We start from the raw sequence: 18861 nt of genomic DNA on the forward strand, positions 1-18861 counted from the left end.
TTGCTCACAGAATAGTTTTAGCTTTCCTAATCCACCGTAATTTGGCTCTTACTTGTCCCTCCGCCTTACCTTTCATCGCCACCACCTCTTCCCCCACAATACACACACACACACACACACACACACCCCACAACAATATACATTCTGTGGCTCCTCCTACCATGGGGTCTATTTGCTGCTTCTGAATATGCCTCACAGACATTCTCCGAGCTTGGTGATTTGGGTCAGGCTGCACCCTCTGCCTGGAATAACCATTCATTCAGCCCATAATTCTGTCCATCCTTCATGGTGTAGATTATGTCCCAATTATTCTTAATTTTATTTTTTATTTTTATTTCAATAGTTTTTGGGGTACAGGTGTTGTTTGGTTACACAGATGAATTCTTTAGTGGTGAATTTTCAGATTTTAGTGCCCCCATCATCTGAGCAGTGTATACTGTATCCAATATGTAGTCTTTTATCCCTCACCCCACTCCCGCTCTTTCCCCCGAGTCCCCAGTGTCTGTTATATCATTCTTATGCCTTTACGTCCTCATAGCTTAGCTTCCACTTATAAGTGAAAACATACAATATTTGGTTTTCCATTTCTGAGTTACTTCCCTTAGAATAATGGCCTCCGGCTCCATCCGAGTTGCTGCAAAAGACATTATTTCATTCATTTTTATTGCTGAGTAGTGTTACATGGTGTATATATACCACATTTTCTTTATCCACTTGTTGGTTGATGAGCACTTAGGCTGGATCCATATCTTTGCAATGGCAAATTGAGCTGCTATAACCATGCTTGTTCATGTGTCTTTTTCATATAATGACTTCTTTTCCTTTGGGTAGATACCCAGTAGTGGGATATCCGAATTGTTTTAAGAAGACTTCCAAGATCTGTCTATTTGAAATTTTTATCTCTTTCTCTTTTATCCCCAAGATGTTTTGCTTGTGCCTTTAACTGAGCCCTTTCTACTTTCTGCCATGTAGCTAGTTGGATTGTCTCTTGATCAATTTCCCTTGCCAGTGAGGGGGCTCATGAAGGCAGACAGTAAGTCTTTCTCTAACCCTCTACTGTGATGCTTGAGACATCATAGGCTAGTTTTGTTCGTTGAATTAAATTGGATTACATTTCCCCTGTCCAGAAATGTCTGTATTTATCTTTCACCAAAAATCCTATTTCCTCTGTCTCCATAATGCTTCCTTACTGTGCTGAGCTATTCCCTTTATCTCTAATTTTCATGATGGTGGCCCAAGCATACAGTGGCTTTATTGGGATTCCCATCAGTTATAAGCCACAGGTACCTGGCTATGGAATTGGGTGATAAACTTTTGCTACTGCTGAATGAAGTGCCTCAGGAAACCTGCAGCCACAGCTTAGGGAACACAGGGAGATAGCATTCTGAATATTCCTGGGGGCCTTTTAGAGGTAGAATACTTGACCACCTTTGTGGTTGGGGTATCTAATGACTTTGGCCATCATTGTTGTTTTCTTCAGGGAAATAGAACTGATATGATAACTCCCATTCCCACCCCAGAGCTCTTTTCAGGATTTCAAAAAGTTTAACAAGGCTACTTAATCAAGTATGTGTTCAATTTTATGTGCAAACAGTGACTTTGCTCTCATGCTTTTTGGAAGTTCTCTTTGGCACTGTGTATTTCACCAATGGAGTTTGTTTTCAAGAAGAATCCATTACTACTTAATCACTGTAGTTTATTTGGTATATAGAATTTTTCAAGAGGCAGTATAGCTTCATTTGAGGTTTAGAGTCAGACCTGGACTCAAATAGCTCCTTTACTCCATACCAGCTGTGTAAATATGGGCAAAATAATTAATCTGAGCTTGAGCTTCCTCTCCAGTAAAATGGGAATTATAATACCTACCTTATAACATCGTGGAGATGGTTAAATTAAATGAAATAATGTACAGAAATAGTTTAACACAGTGCCTGGCCTACAGTGAGCACTCAGTAATTGGGCATCATTACTATAATTTCAAAATACAGGGCCGAAGAGATAGAAATAACAAAAGAAGACCAGGCACGGTGCCTCACGCCTGTAATTCCAGCATTTTGGGAGGCTAAGGCAGTCAGATCACTTGAGCTCAGGAGTTTGAGAACAGCCTGGGCAACATGGCAAAACCCTGTCTCTAGAAAAAAAAAATACAAATACAAATAATAGCCAAACAGGGTGGCACATGCCTGTGGCCCCAGCTACTTGGGAGGCCAATGTGGGAGGATTGCTTGAGTCCTGGAAATCGAGGCTGCATTGAGCCATGATAGCACCACTATACTGCAGCCTGGGCGACACAGAAAGACCCTGTCTCAAAAAAAACAAAACAAAACAAAAAACAAACAAAATCAGAAGAGGTCTTTACTGGCAAAAAAAAAAAAAAAAAAAAAAAATTAGAAACAACTGGATTTAACAAAACTTCTGGGTTTGCCATAACTACTACAGTAAACAAAACTGTTGAAAGTTAGCAGATGATTTGAAAAAAGAAACAGTGTAGGAGCTGAGCAGTGGCATTAATAGATATTGTTTCATCTTGATGTCGGGTAAGGGGCACTATCCAGAAAAGGAATCTGAAAGTAATGCTGAGAGTGCTCTCATTCAGGTCAACCCTAAAAATACTCCTCTTCATTTAAGTTGAGAAGTTGCTGTGAGAACCAAGGCTGGGCTTTCAACAGATCTAGCCATATGTGCTCTCCACTTTGGTGAAACCCGATCGTGACCTAAGCCTGTGCTATCCTTGCCGACTGACAGCTGACCTCGGCCTTCTCTGTGCACCCTGCATAGTTCACCTTTCAAAGAAAGAGGTCTGATTTCCAAGTAGAGCGTTGCTCTTTGTTCTTTTTCTCTTTTATTTTGTTTGTACGTATTTATTTTGGAAGGGAGGGAATCTAGATTATAGTCTGCTCTGTTGCTTTTCCCTGGGTAAGAGGGTTTCCTGGAAAATTTGATTTGAATTATTATGAGTACTCAGGAAGAAAAGCTCTCTGCTTTTAAAGGAGTAAAATGTAACCAGATTCATATATCTTAAACATTAGGACATTATTTCTTTCTACAGCCATGAAAATAGTTAATAACAAAATGGAGAAAATATTTGTATAAAATGTAGGCAAAAGTTCAACAAAATATATATTATTAAAATGAATAGGAAAAATATCAATACCCACTAGATAAAAAGGCAAAAGGTATAAACTACTACGCGTTGAGAAATATAATTAGTAAACTAAAACATAGAAAAAGTTTATCTGCACTAGTAATCAAATCCCTGCAAAATAAAGAAACGTTGAGATGTCGCCTTATATTAACAAAAATTATCTTTTTTCAATGGAGGTGCTGTAAATTGGTTCTCTCATCATTGCTGGTGGCAGTATAGATTGCAATAGACCTTTTGGAAATTGGCATCTTAGTCTGTGAAATTAGACTCCCTGGCTTTGATCACTTTGACCTTGCTGCCTGCCCCAACCAGTGCCAGCCTTAGTGGAGCCCTGGTCCTGGGCTCTGCTCTATACTGGACCAGCTGAGTCCCCACACTTTTTTCCTGTGACTTATTGAGTGTTTCATCCCCTGTAAGAGAAGCTCTTCCTTCCTCTTCCTTCCTTCCCTCTGTAGAATCCCAGTCATTTCCTCTGTGCCTGTTGTTGGGCATCTCAGTGTCCCAAAGGATCTTTCCAGCTCCCTTGGCTACCAGACAGTTGGCTGGTGAAGTTGCTCACATCATATCACCTTCACAGGATATTGAAATAGCAACATTGACAACGGAGTCTAGAATCGCCAAGAGAGTAGATTTGATCTCTAAATCTGGAAAAGCAAATCTGAAACATATTGAGCCCTGGGACAGGGTCAGCCATCTTGAATTTCCTGATAAACCACTGTCTTCCTTAGATTTGCCTTCTGGGGCCACCTTTGCTTTAGGACAAGCTAAATAACACCGTGATTTTTTTTTCAGAATCATGAACATATATCATAAATGCTAGGCAGTCCAAGAATGAAAGGCCCTTGCCCATTAGCCTCTCCTTACTCCCATTCACTTGGTATCAGTTTAAATCTATGCTTTGGTCAATTTTGCTTTTTTGCAAGGATTGTTTCTAGGGGGAAATGAAAAGACCTTATAGATAAAAGGAGAATTATTTGGGAAAATAAAACAACTTTCAATAGGAAACTACCCATTCTCAACCCTAATTAAAGGAAAGCTCCCAGGACAAGGAAATGTATATAAGGTGCAGGGCCTAAGAAAGGTACACTGGGAACCCACAGCACCCCCTCCCCACCAGCACACATACACACAAGAACACCCCACAGGGTATAGTCACCCACATGGCATCTTATGTTTTGATAACCATAAGATCTGCTGAAAATGCCCTTCAAGCAAAACCTTGCCTGGGAGGAGATGTTGCAAAGGGCTAGCGTGCACCCTACAATGTGTATGCAGCCAAAGGGCAATGGGGTGCAGCCTGTTCACTCCACACTCCCGCTTGCTATGATCTCTGGAAGGAGCACTTCTGGCTGGCTCCTTCCACTGCCTCCCCTCTCCCCGCCCCCCACCCTCACATACCCTTCTTTTTCCCATCTCACAGTGGCCTTTTTCTCCCCACTAAAAAAGGAAATCAAAGCTGAGGCTTTCCAGCAGTCCAGACACATGCTCGAGCTGTGGATAGTGTTATACTGAGGCTATGGGTAGACTTGCATTTCAAATCCTTCTCTTTTGATTGACAGAACTGGCCTATGATCTGGATGTGGATGATGCACCTGGAAACAATCAGCAGGCGACTCCGAAGGACAATGAGATAAGCACCTTTCACAACCTCGGGAACGTTCATTCCCCGCTGAAGCTTCTCACCAGCATGGCCATCTCAGTGGTGTGCTTCTTCTTCCTGGTGCACTGACTGCCTGGTGCCCAGCACATGTGCTGCCCTACAGCACCCTGTGGTCTTCCTCGATAAAGGGAACCACTTTCTTATTTTTTTCTATTTTTTTTTATCCTGTATACCTCCTCCAGCCATTAAGTAGAGGACTAACCATGTGTTATGTTTTTGAAAATCAAATGGTATCTTTTGGAGGAAGATAAATTTTAGTGGTAGTATATAGATTGTCCTCTTGCAAAGAAAAAAAACCCATCAAGTTGTGCCAAATTATTTTCCTATGTTTGGCTGCTAGAACATGGTTACCATGTCTTTCTCTCTGTCTTACTCCCTCCCTTTCTATCTTTCTCTCTCTCTTTGCATGGATTTCTTTGAAAAAAAATAAATTGCTCAAATAAAAATGTATTGGCTCTTTTTTTTGCAAACCGTCATCTATGGTGACTGTGCAATGCTTTTTTTCCTTCTCACTAAACTTTCCATCCAATATATTCTTATCAGGCCCCAACAGGGTCCTTGAAACCCACCTCCCTGCCTTCCTTCTGGGTGGAAATCAATCCTGACTCCAAGAACCAATTAGAATCACTCCCTCACAATCCACAATCTTCATTTCGAAACCTTTGGTTGGAGTATCTTGTCAATGAAACCGAAGGTATCACAAAAGAGTTACCTGGTCTAGTCTCTCTCTACAACTTTTACTTTGCCAAAAATGCTTTGCCCAAATAGGAATCCTCTATGTAAATCAGGTACAGTTGTACAATTCATCTTCTCCCTTCTCCCAAATCAAGACAGGTGAACCCAAACAGTGCAAAGAAATTACTCCCCAGCTTCTTTGCTGCTGTCTCAGGCTTGCTGTGTTGCCTCTCTCAACAGGGGCTGCCACATGGCATGGGCAGCCATTGCTTTGGGTCAGGTTGCAGAAGTTGTCATCAGCAAACCCATGATTTATAGGGAGCAACTGTCACTCTTGGCCGCAGGTGAGGTTCTTCAACATTCATTTATTCAATGAGTAGGTTTTGCATACCTGTTGGGTTTCAGGTACTATACCAGATGCTGGAGACAGTGGAAAACCAAACAGAATTGAGCCCTGTTCTCATGGAACTGAAGGTCTGACACCAGTAGTAATTACAACACTGGCTTTTCATCAACCATAGGCCCAGTATTACTACTCAAAATCTGTTTTTTTGCAGGGTGCGGTGGCTCACGCCTGTAATCCCAACCCTTTGGGAGGCTAAGGCAGGTGGATCATTTGAGGTCAGGAGTTGGAGACCAGCCTGGCCAACATGGCAAAACCCCGTCTGTACTAAAAATACAAAAAAAATTATCCAGGTGTGGTGGAGGGTACCTGTAATCCCAGCTACTCAGGAGGCTGAGGCGGCAGAATCGCTTGAACCTGGGACGCAGAGGTTGCAGTGAGCTGAGATCACGCCATTGCACTCCAGCCTGGATGACAGAGCAAGACTCTGTTTCAAAAAAAAAAAAAAAAAAAGTCTGTTTTTTACACATACAACATTGCAATAATAATGGCACTTAGGTAATACTCAGACATTCCGCTGCTGAGGGATCCCAGGACTAACCACCCTGCCATTTTTGTAATGTGTATAATTCTTAGCACATTGCCTTGTTGCCAGGTCAGGTCAATAGACATTGTTGATTCTTTCTAAAGGGGGAGGACTCAACTCCCACCTGATATATATAAGAAAGAGAGGGTGGGATGCACGGAAGGGGTGTGAGCAAAGGTCAAGGAATGGATGGAGAAGTCCCCTTTGATTCTACGAGGTGGTCCTAGTCAGGATCTCCGATTTCAGTCCCATGGCAGGAGGTCACCATGCGGGAAGCAGAATGTGTAATTTCTCACAACTTATTGCACCCCCTCTCCTGCTGTCACCAACACACTTCTGTCTCCTGCAGAGCACAATTTTCCAATATCCATCTTCTTCCTTTGCAGAAATGCTCACAAACACAAACTGGAAATGTTTGGTTTGACGTTTCCTTTGGTTAGTTTTATTGAAGCTAAGACTACAATCAGTTGAATGTGTTAATGTGATCTCAATGATTTGTAATGGTGGGTAAGACCTGAAAGAGAAAGAAGCCAGTTGTCTTTGTATTTAAACCATCATTGTGTATTTGAATGGGGTTTGTAAGAAACTTTGGACTTTGGTTTATGAAACCTACACATTACAAAGGTTTGCTGCTTGGACTCAGAGTCTAATATAGCAACACCAACCCAGAAGAAGGATTTAAAGCCCAGTTATCATCTAATAACTGTCCCTGTCATTCCATGGAAATGTTGATATTTGATGCGGCAAAAAATAATTTGTGGCTCAGAGACCAAGGTTTGCTCCTGCAAGCAGGAGAGGACTGTCTTAAAGTCCATTTCTCCTCTCTGGGAGGCAAAGGAGATTGTCAGTTTTCGCACACCCTTCTCATCCACTTCCTCTCTCTAGACCTCAGTTTCCCTATTGTCAAATGGAGAATGAGGACAATATTTCTAACCTCTTTGTTACTCAGATTTTTGTGGCACCATTCAACCCAAAAGGCAGTAAATGCCAGTCCCTCTGCCCAGCTGGTGGCATCAATGTGCTCTTCCTTCAGTGCCTCTCAGAACTTTTCCAGCCTAAGGTCATATTTGACTTGCTTCAGTTTCCAGAACATGACCCCAGGCAGCCTGTGTTTCTGCTGTCCTGGTACTCTGCCTGCAGCTACGGACTATCCAGCCTGAGTGAGGAGGATCAGAAGACAACTCCCCTGTCATGTCCAAGACCTGCTGGCTTCAGCTACGCAGATGGGATTCAACTGGATAACCACACACATGTTTAAAACATGGAAAATCCACCATATCCTGTTGGCATCAACTATGTATCAATGGCATGTCTCTCTTAGCTTTTTGCCTCTGTCTTTTCCTACCTCTCTATGTTTTTTTTTTTGTTTTTGTTTTTGTTTTTTTTTATTGTTCTACTTCAGAATCAAGTTTCATGGCTAGTTAGTGGTTTTTCATCTTTGACGTGTTGATTCTACCATTTTACCTTTTTTTTAAACAGAGTCTCCCTCTGTCACCCAGGCTGGAGTATGATGGCACCATCTCGGCTCGCTGCAGCCTCCACCTCCCGGGTTCCAGCGATTCTCCTGCCTCAGCCTCCCGAGTAGCTGGGACTACAGGCACACATCACTAACCTTGGCTGATTTTTCTATTTTTTTGTAAAGATGGGATTTCACTATGTTGCCCAGGCTGGTTTCAAACTCCTGACCTCAAGTGATCCACCTGCCTTGGCCTCCCAAAGTGCCGGGATAACCATAGACATGTATAAAACATGGAAAATCCACCATATCCTTTTGGCATTAAGCTGGGATTACAGGTGTGAGCCACCACACCTGGCCTGATTCTACCCTTTGATTTAAATTTTCTACACTTGAATTATGTTAAGATGACTATTTTTTCTTAGAAGAGACCTGGGAACTGGGAAGTTGTCCATTGTGTTGGAAGGCCTCTTCCTCATTGGATGCATGAGTGAACTTCCATCAGCTCAACTCTGGTACTTGAATAAGGTTAATTCCTTAAATAACAGATACTGAGTACCTAGGCTGGAAGGGACCTGATAGTTCATCCCACAATGTTTGCTTGATTACCTCCTAAGGCAGGGCTCTCACTAGGTCACAAAGTAGCCTGCTTGGTTGTTGGATATCTCGAATTTTTAGCAAATCCATTTCTTAAAGGAAAAGAGTTATTACAAATGAAATACAGGTAATAAAAAAAATCTAACAACACATAATTACGTAAAGTTTAGAAAATGATGTTTGCCCCATAATTCCATACCACATAGAAATCTACTATTAAATAGTTATATTTTTCCATACAAAAAACATTAGCCAGGTGTGGTGCTGGGTGCCTGTAGTCCCAGCTACTCAGGAGGCTGAGGCAGGGGAATGGCGTGAACCTGGGAGGCGGAGCTTGCAGTGAGCCGAGATTGCGCCACTGCACTCCAGCCTGGGCGACAGAGTGAGACTCAATCTCAAAAAAAAAGAAAAAGAAAAAGAAAAAAAGAAAAAAATATATTTATATTTTTCCTTTCTTTCACCCCTTCTCTGTATATGCACATTCACATACATGAGATTGTATTAAACAGACAATTCTTTTTTTTTTTGCAGTTGCATACTGTTGCAGTATTTACAACCAATGCTTTATTGAGAAATATATATATATATATATATACACACACACACACACACACACACACACATACACACACACACAGTACTTTAAGTCCTGGGATACATGTGCAGAACATGCATGAACATACAGTTCTATAATATGAATCAGTCTTTATTAGGGTGAGCCTAAATCTGCCTTCCTATTGTTTCCTCCTATGGTCTGGCTCTTCCATAAAGAGCATCCTGAGATTCAGATGGCCATGCTCACTTGGGCAGCACATATACTAAAATCGGAACCATACAGAGATTAGCATGGCCCCTGCGCGTGAATGACATGCAAATTTGTGAAGCGTTCCATATTTTTAGCAATATTGATGGAACTAGAGGCCATTCTCTTAAGTAAAACAACTCAGAAATAGAAAGTTAAATACTGCATGTCCTCACTTATAAGTGGGAGCTAAATAACGTGTACACATGAACACTGAGAGTGGAATAATAAACACTGGAGACTGGGAAAGGTGAGAGGATGGGAGGGAGTAAGGGGTAAGAAATTACTTAATGGGTACAATGTATACTATTTGGGTGATGGTTACACTGAAAACCTAGACTTCACCATTATGCAATACATCCATAAATCAAAACTACACTTGTGCCCCTTACATTTATACAAACAAAAAAAGAGACTAAGATGGCACTAGTTTTCACACAGCTCCCTTTTTGCAGTAATTTTCAGTCACTGACTCTTGCCTCATCTGGGTTGTCTGCTTTTCTAAACACATTGGACAGTGTTGACAAGCTCCTTCGTGAGCTGGGCTCCAGTGGGCCAGTGGTCCTCTTGTCCTGTCAGGCCAGTAGCTGAGCCCATGGCAGGAGAGCCTGAGGAGAGTGGCCGATGGGTGTCTCTGTTCCTGCAGAGGTCCAGGACATCTGCCGGAGCAGTCCTAGGATTCAGACGCTTGCTGAGCAGCCACATCACACTCTTTTTAGTGCATGATAATTCCATGTTCTGGCTAAATGCAACCGCAATAGGTTTTTTCAAGAATGGCTGCCCAGTCAGGTCTCTTCCATCCCATACTTGCACAATTGGTTTTTTAAATATGTTCCAAGGGCTTTTGATTTCCCTTGTCTATGGATTGAGTCAGATGCCATACACTGTGTGTGTGTGTGTGTGTGTGTGTGTGTGTGTGTGTGTGTATACTGGGGTGGAGAAATATTTTTTTCTTGCCAAGGCCACAGCATTTTTGGAAGTCCTCTTTTGGAATTGCTGTTGAGCTAGTTTATGTGCCATACGAGAAAATCAGCCTCATTTCTTTATAGTCACACCTTGTTTGGAACCAAAAATAATATTATCCAGTTTGATCACCCACCTCATTCACCACACTTGCTGCCAAGTAGCTTTTAGCTGTTTCCAAAATTCAAATCTGCCTTCAAGAAACAAAGCCCCTTCCCTCCATCACCCCAGGAAGATTCCAAAGAATGTGCTATGGGCTATGGAGGTTTCTCTTTTTTTCCAAAGAAAAGTTCCAGAAAATTTGAGGACACTGTCCCTGGTGCAATGATTCCCTTCTAAGGGGGCCTTTTGGAAACTCACAGTACTAGTTTGGATATAGAAGGTCTTCTAGGTTTGCCAAGGAACCAACCAAATAAGCTCATAACTTTTTATTCACTTTTATATATTTAGAAATTAATGTATTGTGTTTGAAGGATTCACATTTAAAAAACAGAAAAATAAAGCATTGGGCTGGGCACAGTGGCTCATTGCCTGTAATCCCAGCACTTTGGGAAGACAAGGCAAGCAGATCACTTGAGGTCAGGAGTTTGAGATCAGCCTGGCCAACATGGCAAAACCTGTCTCTACTAAAAATACAAACATTAGCTGGGCGTGGTAGCACGCAACTGTAATCCCAGCATTTTGGGAGGCCGAGGCAGGCAGGTCACTTGTGGCCAGGAGTTCTAGACCGGCCTGGGCAACATGGTGAAAACCCCATCTCTACTAAAACTACAAAAATTAGCTGGACATGGAGGTGCACACCTGTAATCTCAGCTACTCAGGAGGCTGAGGCAGGAGAATCGCTTGAACCCAGAAAGTGGAGGTTGCAGTGAGCCAAGATCACGCCACTGCACTCCAGCCTGGGCAACAAAGCGAGACTCCGTCTCAAAAAACAAATAAATAAAGACTAAGGGAGAAGAGTGTTTTAGGTAGAACAATATGACACAGGTCCATAGTGGGCCACGCGCAAGGCAGGTTACTTTTGGAATACTTGCCATGGTGAAGCACTGCAGGATACCAGGTACCTCCCTGGGAGAGGGGAGAGGCACAACGTGAGGATGCACACCATGGAGTATCATGCAGCAGTGAAAAGCAACGGACCATATGTACCCCCAGCAGCATGGATGGATCTTAAAATCCTAGTATGGGTAAAAAAGAAAAAAAAGGCAAGAATGGGCTATATAGCATCTCAAGAATTAATTAAAATATATGCACAGGCCGGGCACTGTGGCTCACACCTGTAATCCCAGCACTTTGGGAGGCTGAAGCAGGTGGATCACCTGAGGTCAGGAGTTCGAGACCAGCCTGGCCAACATAGTGAAACCCCGTATCTACTAAAAATACAAAAAGTAGCCAGGCATGGTGGTGCTAACCTGTAGTCCCAGCTACTTGGGAGGCTGAGGCAGGAGAGTCACTTGAACTCAGGAGGGGGAGGTTGCAATGAGCTGAGATCGCACCACTGAACTCCAGCCTGGGCAACGGATTGAGACTGTCTCAAATATATATATAAAACAATACATATTTTACAAAAATATAGCCATACTAAAAGGTCTACATTTACAGCATTAGAATGGGTACCTTTGCAGGGAGGGAAATGGCAGTGAGCTTTGGGAATAAAATAGAATGAATGAACGAAACAAATCAAGAGAAGGGCCTTATCTGGACCAACTATGGTGCCTACCATGAACCAAGCAGTAGCTTTCATTCAATCCTTTGCACTCAGGGTCACAAACAAAACCAAAAGCAAAGAAGAAAGGGAAAGGGGAAAGTCAGGGGTAGGAAGGGAGGAGAAGGCATAGGATTCCAGGAGAAACATCTTGCCTGCAGAGCCTGATACATAGTAGGTGTTCAATAGATATTTGAGGGGATGAACATTGAGGGAATGAACAAACAAGCATTCAAAATGTTCTGCCTCAGGCCACTTGAAACTACTGGCTTAACAAATGTACCTTCAATTATGTGACATACTTGCCACCTAGTTATACACTGACCTTAGAGTTTGAGAGGTGATTCGACTTAGAATTCTAGAGCGAGCCATCACTCAACTGCAGCTTCAGTTTAGAATGACATATTTAAGAACTACTTTGGATATGATGTTACAGTTTTCTTTTTGGGTGAAAGTCCACAGTTGTCAGCACCATTAGGCAATGGGATTGTTACATTTATTTTGCTTTGTTAGAGTCTTCGACTCACAAAGATAGATTAGCAACCCCAACCCCCTCATTTTACATATGTAGAAATTGAGGCTCAGAGAGGTTAAGAGATTTGTTTAAGGTCACACAGCACAGTGAGTGCAAGTGAGGACTGAGCCAACCAGAGCCTTTTCAATCACATTGCACACACACACCTTGTCACTTGGAAGGATTAACAAATGGGTTATATTGGTGAATGACAGTAAAGGCTGTTTTCTGAAATCTGTGCCCTTGCAGATGGAGTTAGTTATACTGATCTTCATTCTGATCCTAGTGGCAGTGAAAAAAAAAAAAAATCCCTTATCTAACCAAACACACTGCTTTCAAAATGAATATGTTCAAGCCAGGGCCTGTTTTGAGACGTTTAATGTTGCCCTTACAAATTAGAACCTGGGGTGCAGGAATTCCATCATCCTCACGAAGACTTCCTGTCACAACAGAGGCATTGTTCTCCCCACTCATACTGTTTGGTTTCATGCCTTTTCTGTAAGATGTTAGGTATTTATTTTGTTTTGTTGGTGCTTTTGTAATCAGTCTAGACATAGACCTACACTGAACCATCCAGGAGGCAGATAAAACTCCCACAGTGGAATTAGGTAACCCCTTCTGTGCTGTTCTCTTAGGGAAGGCTGAGAGACTGCTCCTCCCCACCCAGCCCCCACACCTAAATGTTCATAAACACGACCACAGAATAGACTGAATTCACTAATTGAGGAGGTAGGAAATGTTCTGTCTCTGAAAATACTCTCCATCCCACAATAATCTTTGTTTGGTACTTGGGATGAATCTGTTGCCCACATTTTTGTCTTAGCCAGGGCACTAAATGCAGCCTATTTGGAAATGAAAAGAAGCTTTTTGCATGGATCCTAGAGACTGCTTACTTACAGGTTTCCACAATCAAGAACCTGTAGATTTTCCTTTATCCTGAACGAGCAAAGGCATAGCAAGAGAAAAAGTATGAGGAGAGAGCAGGGCATGGATTTCTTGGATTTAATTGCAGTTTACTTTCTGTGCTATCTTGATGCAAATGTTTGGTTTTTTAGAGACAGGATCTCACTCTGTTGCCCTGGCTGGAGTGCAGTGGTGCGATCACAACTCACTGCAGCTTTGACTTCCCAGGCTCAGGGATCCTCCCACCTCAGCCTCCCAAGCAGCTGGAACTATGGGCACATGCCGCCACACCCGGCTAATTTTTTATTTTTTGTAGAGATGGGGTTTCATTATGTTGCCCAGGCTGGTCTCAAACTCCTGGCCTCAAGCAATCCTCCTGCCTTGGCCTCCCAAAGTGCTGAAATTATAGGCGTGAGCCACCATGTCCAGCCTGTTTTGAACTTGTTTACTATCACAGAATAAATAGAAGCATGACTTGTGTTTCACAATTACCATGGCTAATTACATTTACTTTTACCATTACAATACATTGCCAATAGTAACCATGTTTTGCCCTTCTGGAAAATCTGAAGAAGTTTGTCCCATCCTCAGAGCTTCCCAGACACCATCCATAACTGTGACAGGAGAAGCTTCTAGAAGATAGGGAATTCCAAATAAGAGTGTCTGCCTTAGGCTTGCAGTCAATGGGACCATTTAGCCTGGCATCTCCCACAGTACTCAGCTCCTCTTACACTTGGTCACACCACAGAAGATGTTTATGGAAGGAACGTCAATTTGAGTGTCCAAAGCCCTGGCAGATGGGGTGGAAACCACTCACTTTCTCTCAACCAGGACCAGAGACCTTCACATTTATACACCAATGAGGCCACTAAGCACTGGCCAAATGTGAAATGTAATCGTATCCCTCAACTCTGACCTGCTTCAGTTGCTACTGATGGAGCATTCATTAGTAACCTAGGGTTCATTTCACTTAGAATGATATCATATTGTTTTCTGCCATGTTACCAACGAGAAAGCTTTATTCTATCCCAATTTTCTAGAACTTGTTTATGGCTACAGTTGCAAAAACCCAACAGGGCAAAAATGTTGTCTAGGAACTATGGCAAAAATTGAGCTGTTTTCAAGTGGCCACATACTGTCTAAACTTCGGAATCAATTTCCTCCTTAACTTTCTATTTAGAGCAATCAAAGTTCTAAATCATTCAAGAAAGATTCGATGTTTTCCCAGTGTGTGTGTTTTGTTTTTGTTCTTGTTTGTTTGTTTGAGACAGGGTCTCACTCTGTCACCCAGGCTGGAGTGCAGTGATGCAATCATGGCTCACTGCAGCCTCGACCTCCTGCGCTTAAGTGAACCTCCCACCTCAGCCTCCTAAGTAGCTGGGACTACAGGCACATTTTTGTTCTGTGTATTTTACCATACTTGAATTCTATGAAAATCAATAAACAATGTATGTATATATAAAAAAGAAAACAGCATAGGCCAGGCACAGTGGTTCATGCCTGTAATCCCAGCACTTTGGGAGGTCAAGGTGGGAGGATGACTTGAGCCCCAAAGGTCAAGGCTGCAGTGAACCATGTACGCCACTGCACTCTAGCATGGGTAACAAAGCCTGTAATCCCAGCACTTTGGGAGGCCGAGACAGGCGGATCCCGAGGTCAGGAGATCGAGACCATCCTGGCTAATATGGTGAAACCCCGTCTCTACTAAAAAATACAAAAAACTAGCCGGGCGAGGTGGCGGGTGCCTGTAGTCCCAGCTACTCGGGAGGCTGAGGCAGGAGAATGGCGTGAACCTGGGAGGCAGAGCTTGCAGTGAGCTGAGATCCGGCCACTGCGCTCCAGCCTGGGCGACAGAGCGAGACTCCATCTCAAAAAAAAAAAAAAAAAAAAAAACAAAGCGAGATCTTGTCTCAAAAGAAAAAAAAAAAAGAAAAGAAAAGAAAACAGTATATTTAGTTTGCCAAATCTGTTGGATTATAAAAAGTTTACTACATTACCATTATTTCAGTCCAGAAGCCTGTAGTTAGTGGTCGTCTTTCTAATATCATGAATATTTCAAACACAGCTTAGGGCTCCCAACAAATTAGAATCTATCGCAAACTGAGTGCCACAAATGCTCCTTTTCAAGGATAAGTTTACCATCTCCTTAGTTCTTTAAGTTCCTTTTAAACTTTGAGATTTTCTGTTGCATCAAAGGGTTAGCTCTAATGTTGATGGTCTCATTTCCTGTGATTTCAGACTCTCATTTAGTCCTATAGCAGTTGATAATATGAAATCTATGGTTCCTCAGCGTGGCTCCCCTATGTGAGTTTTGGTAAAACTCTAAAAAACTAGGGAAGTTTTTGTCAACATTCTCTCACCAGCATCGGGTCAGCCCCAGTATCATTAAGAACACTATCAATTACATTAAAGGTTCTAAGGCTCACACAGGGAAATGAATAGGAAGTTTTTTTTTGTTTCATTTTGTTTTTGTTTATTTGTTTGTTTTTTTGAGACAAGGTCTCACTCTGTCGCCCAGGCTGGAGTGCAGTGGCACAATCTCAGCTCACAGCAACCTCTACCTCCTGGGTTCAAGCAATTCTCATGCCTTAGCCTCCAGAATAACTGGGATTACAGGCACACACCACCATGCCCAGCTAATTTTTTTGTATTTTTAGTAGACGTGGTTTTGCCATGTTGAACAGGCTGGTCTCAAACTCCTGGCACCAAATGATCCGCCCACCTCAGCCTCCCAAAGTGCTGGGATTACAGGTATGAGCCACTGTGACTGGCTAATTTTTGTATTTTTAGTAGATACAGGGTTTCCCATGTTGGTCAGGCTGGTCTCGAACTCCTGACCTCAAGCGATCCACCTACCTTGACCCCTAAAGTGCTGGGATTACATGTGTGAGCCACTGCACCTGGCCTTTTCCTTTAGACAGGGTCTCACTCTGTCACCCAGCCTGGAGTGCAGTGGTGCAATCTCAGCCTCAACCTCCCGGGCTCAAGTAATCATCCCACCTCAGCTTCTTGAGTAGCTGGGACTACAGGCATGCACCACCACTCCCAGACCTTTTTTTTTTTTTTTTTTTTTTTTTTTTTGCAAAGATGGGATTTCCCTATGTTACCCATGCTGGTCTCGAACTCCTGGCCTCAAGCAATCCATCCTCTTTGGCCGCCCAAAATGCTGGGGTTACAGGTATGAGGTACCTTGCCCAGGCCAGAAACTTGCTATTAATCTGTCTTACCTCATCCATTGATTATTAATAATTTCTCTTGAAATGGCATTTTTAAAGCCTCACCAGTGGTCTGATTTTGCCTAACAATGCAGTGGGACTCCAGTCCCCCATCTTTTGTATTTTGGGGCTTAAGGGTCTATCTCAGATATCTTCCAACATCTCTCTTATTGGTCATTGTTGCTTCATCCCTTATCTAGGGCAGGAGGTAAGGCCCCATGGGATGGCCATCCATTACAGGTCATCCCCAGGAGATATTGAAATCCCACTGAAGTCACCACTCAACTGTTAGGCAGAATCTAGGTCTGCAATGAGTGTGCTCATAGCAAAGCCATCAGTGATTTAGAGATGAGTATCAGTTACAGCTTAGTGGGACACTGGGAGCAGAACGAGTGTCTAACACGAGATCAGGTTCTATATAGCCACACTATGAGGAAGGCTTAGGCCTCCCAAGAGTTGACTAGAACAGCTGAAGCCTGTGCTGTGAGCCGGCCACAGACTTAAGGAAAAAGGTCTTCATGTTCTCCAAGAGCTTGCCAGGCCCATCCACTCAATTAATCCTGACAAGATCTTCAGTTACAGAATGACTTTCTCCAGCAGTGAGGCAGGAAGCCTGCCCGCTCACGTACCCACATCCAACACCCGCTCCCAGTAAAAGCCTGCTGCTTACATAGAGAAGCTTTGCAGTGATTCCTTTCTCCTTGCGCCTGGGCTTGGCTGTGTTGATCCACGACTCCCCCGCCTAGTCTGTGAGCCACAGGCATTGCCCCTGTTGCTTGAGAAAATACCTTCCACCCTGGTGTGTGCTCTGAAGCAAAGTGAGTCACAGGCCTTCTCACACGATCTGGCCTGGACCCTTCCAGAAGTTCATATTCCCAAATGAGATGGAAGCCAGCAAGCACATGGGACTCGGTTTTCTGAGATTCCCATTTTGCTTTTGGCCTTAAGTCCTGAACTGCAAGTCAGAGCAGCTGAACCCAACTTCCTCAGTTGCTGAGTGTCTCAGAGGTGCCATCCGTAATGTTACTGTGAGTCCACATGAAACCGTAGGCTTCAGAGAAGGCAGCTAGCCAGGACTGGTTTCAAGTGCCTTCCACATTCTTCCTCTTGAAGAGTTCTCCGGAAGCTGCAGAGCTTAGTGTTTCTTATCCAAAAATCTTCTGGCATTTTTTATTTGTAATAATTCCAAACCCACTCAGCATTCTTATAACAACTGAGATTGGGGAGAGGGAGTGGAGGAAAAGGATTGGTTACACGAATAAGGGCAAACTCACTCCTAGGTGCTGATTTTCAAGGGGAAGTGAATTTGATGGCCCTTGTTTGAGTTCTCAGGGAGTGTTGATTTCTTGCCTAAAATCTCCACAGTTTTTCTTTCTTTCTTTTTTTTTTTTTTTTTTTTTTTTTGAGACAGGGTCTCACTCTGTTACCCAGGCTGCAGTGCAGCGGCACGACCCAGGCTCATGTGATCCTCCCACCTTGGCCTCCCGAGTAGCTGGAACTATAGGTGTGTGCCACCATGCCCAGCTAATTTTGTTTTTTTGTAGACACAGGGGTCTCGCCATGTTGCCCAGGGTGGATTCAAGTGATTCACCTGCCTTGGACTCCCTAAGTGCTGGTATTACAGGTGTGAGCCACCACAACTGGCTGCTTTTCTATTGTTAATCAGGGTGGCTGATTTGGATGATGGGGAGGTGTAGGATTTGGGGTTGCCAGGGGCAGGGTAAGATGGTGCCAGGGTAAGGGGCAGGGTAAGTGCTGTGTTCCAGCAGGAGACTGGGAAGGGCCTGGCAGCAGCTAAGCTTATGCCTTTCAAACAAGGGCACTGCAGAGCTCCCTGCTGCAGCCAGTGCAAGGCCCAGAGGTGGGCTTCCACATTCTCCACATGTCCTACTCTCTGTGCTGCAACCAGGAAGAGACAGAAATCACACAGGGGCAGAGCAGGCAGGCAGACCCTTGAGGTCAACTAGCCTAGCGCCTCAGCTAGCAGATGATGCAAGTAAGGCCCCAAGGTAAATGAGGGACATTGGGATGGTTCTAGAGCCTGGTGCCTCCTGTTTCCAACCCAAGGCTCTCTTGGTTTCCAGCTCCTGAGTGGGATGAGAAATAAGACAGCATCTGCCAGGCCAGAATCTAGAATTTTCTCCACCTCAGAGTCCCTGGGTTCTTATCACTAACTTCCATCACCAGTGTTTGCAACAAGAATCAGAACAATAATACCAGGTAGAATCGAAATTGCCTGGGCACCAGGTGCTAGAGCAGTTGCTGGTGAGCCTGTTAGAATAGGCATTTCCTATGAG

At 43.4% G+C, this 18861-nt stretch overlaps 1 protein-coding gene and 1 non-coding gene across 2 annotated transcripts in view; both read left to right on the plus strand.

Annotated features, from left to right (window-relative positions):
- GPC3 (glypican 3) overlaps positions 1 to 5253 on the plus strand; it is a 457513-nt gene extending 452260 nt beyond the window's left edge. Inside the window, exon 8 of the mRNA XM_007992737.3 lies at positions 4705 to 5253. Within this exon, the coding sequence (XP_007990928.1) occupies positions 4705 to 4874 (170 nt within the window). The 3' untranslated portion in view covers positions 4875 to 5253. The remainder of the gene's footprint in view (positions 1 to 4704) is intronic.
- A 4003-nt stretch (positions 5254 to 9256) lies between these two features.
- Positions 9257 to 9360, plus strand: LOC119621058 (U6 spliceosomal RNA). Its single transcript, XR_005237584.1, has one exon. It is a non-coding gene; the product is annotated as a U6 spliceosomal RNA (small nuclear RNA).
- Positions 9361 to 18861: the final 9501 nt, after the last annotated feature.

This window comes from Chlorocebus sabaeus, chromosome X (genome assembly GCF_047675955.1).
Source record: "Chlorocebus sabaeus isolate Y175 chromosome X, mChlSab1.0.hap1, whole genome shotgun sequence".
Taxonomy (NCBI): domain Eukaryota; kingdom Metazoa; phylum Chordata; class Mammalia; order Primates; family Cercopithecidae; genus Chlorocebus; species Chlorocebus sabaeus.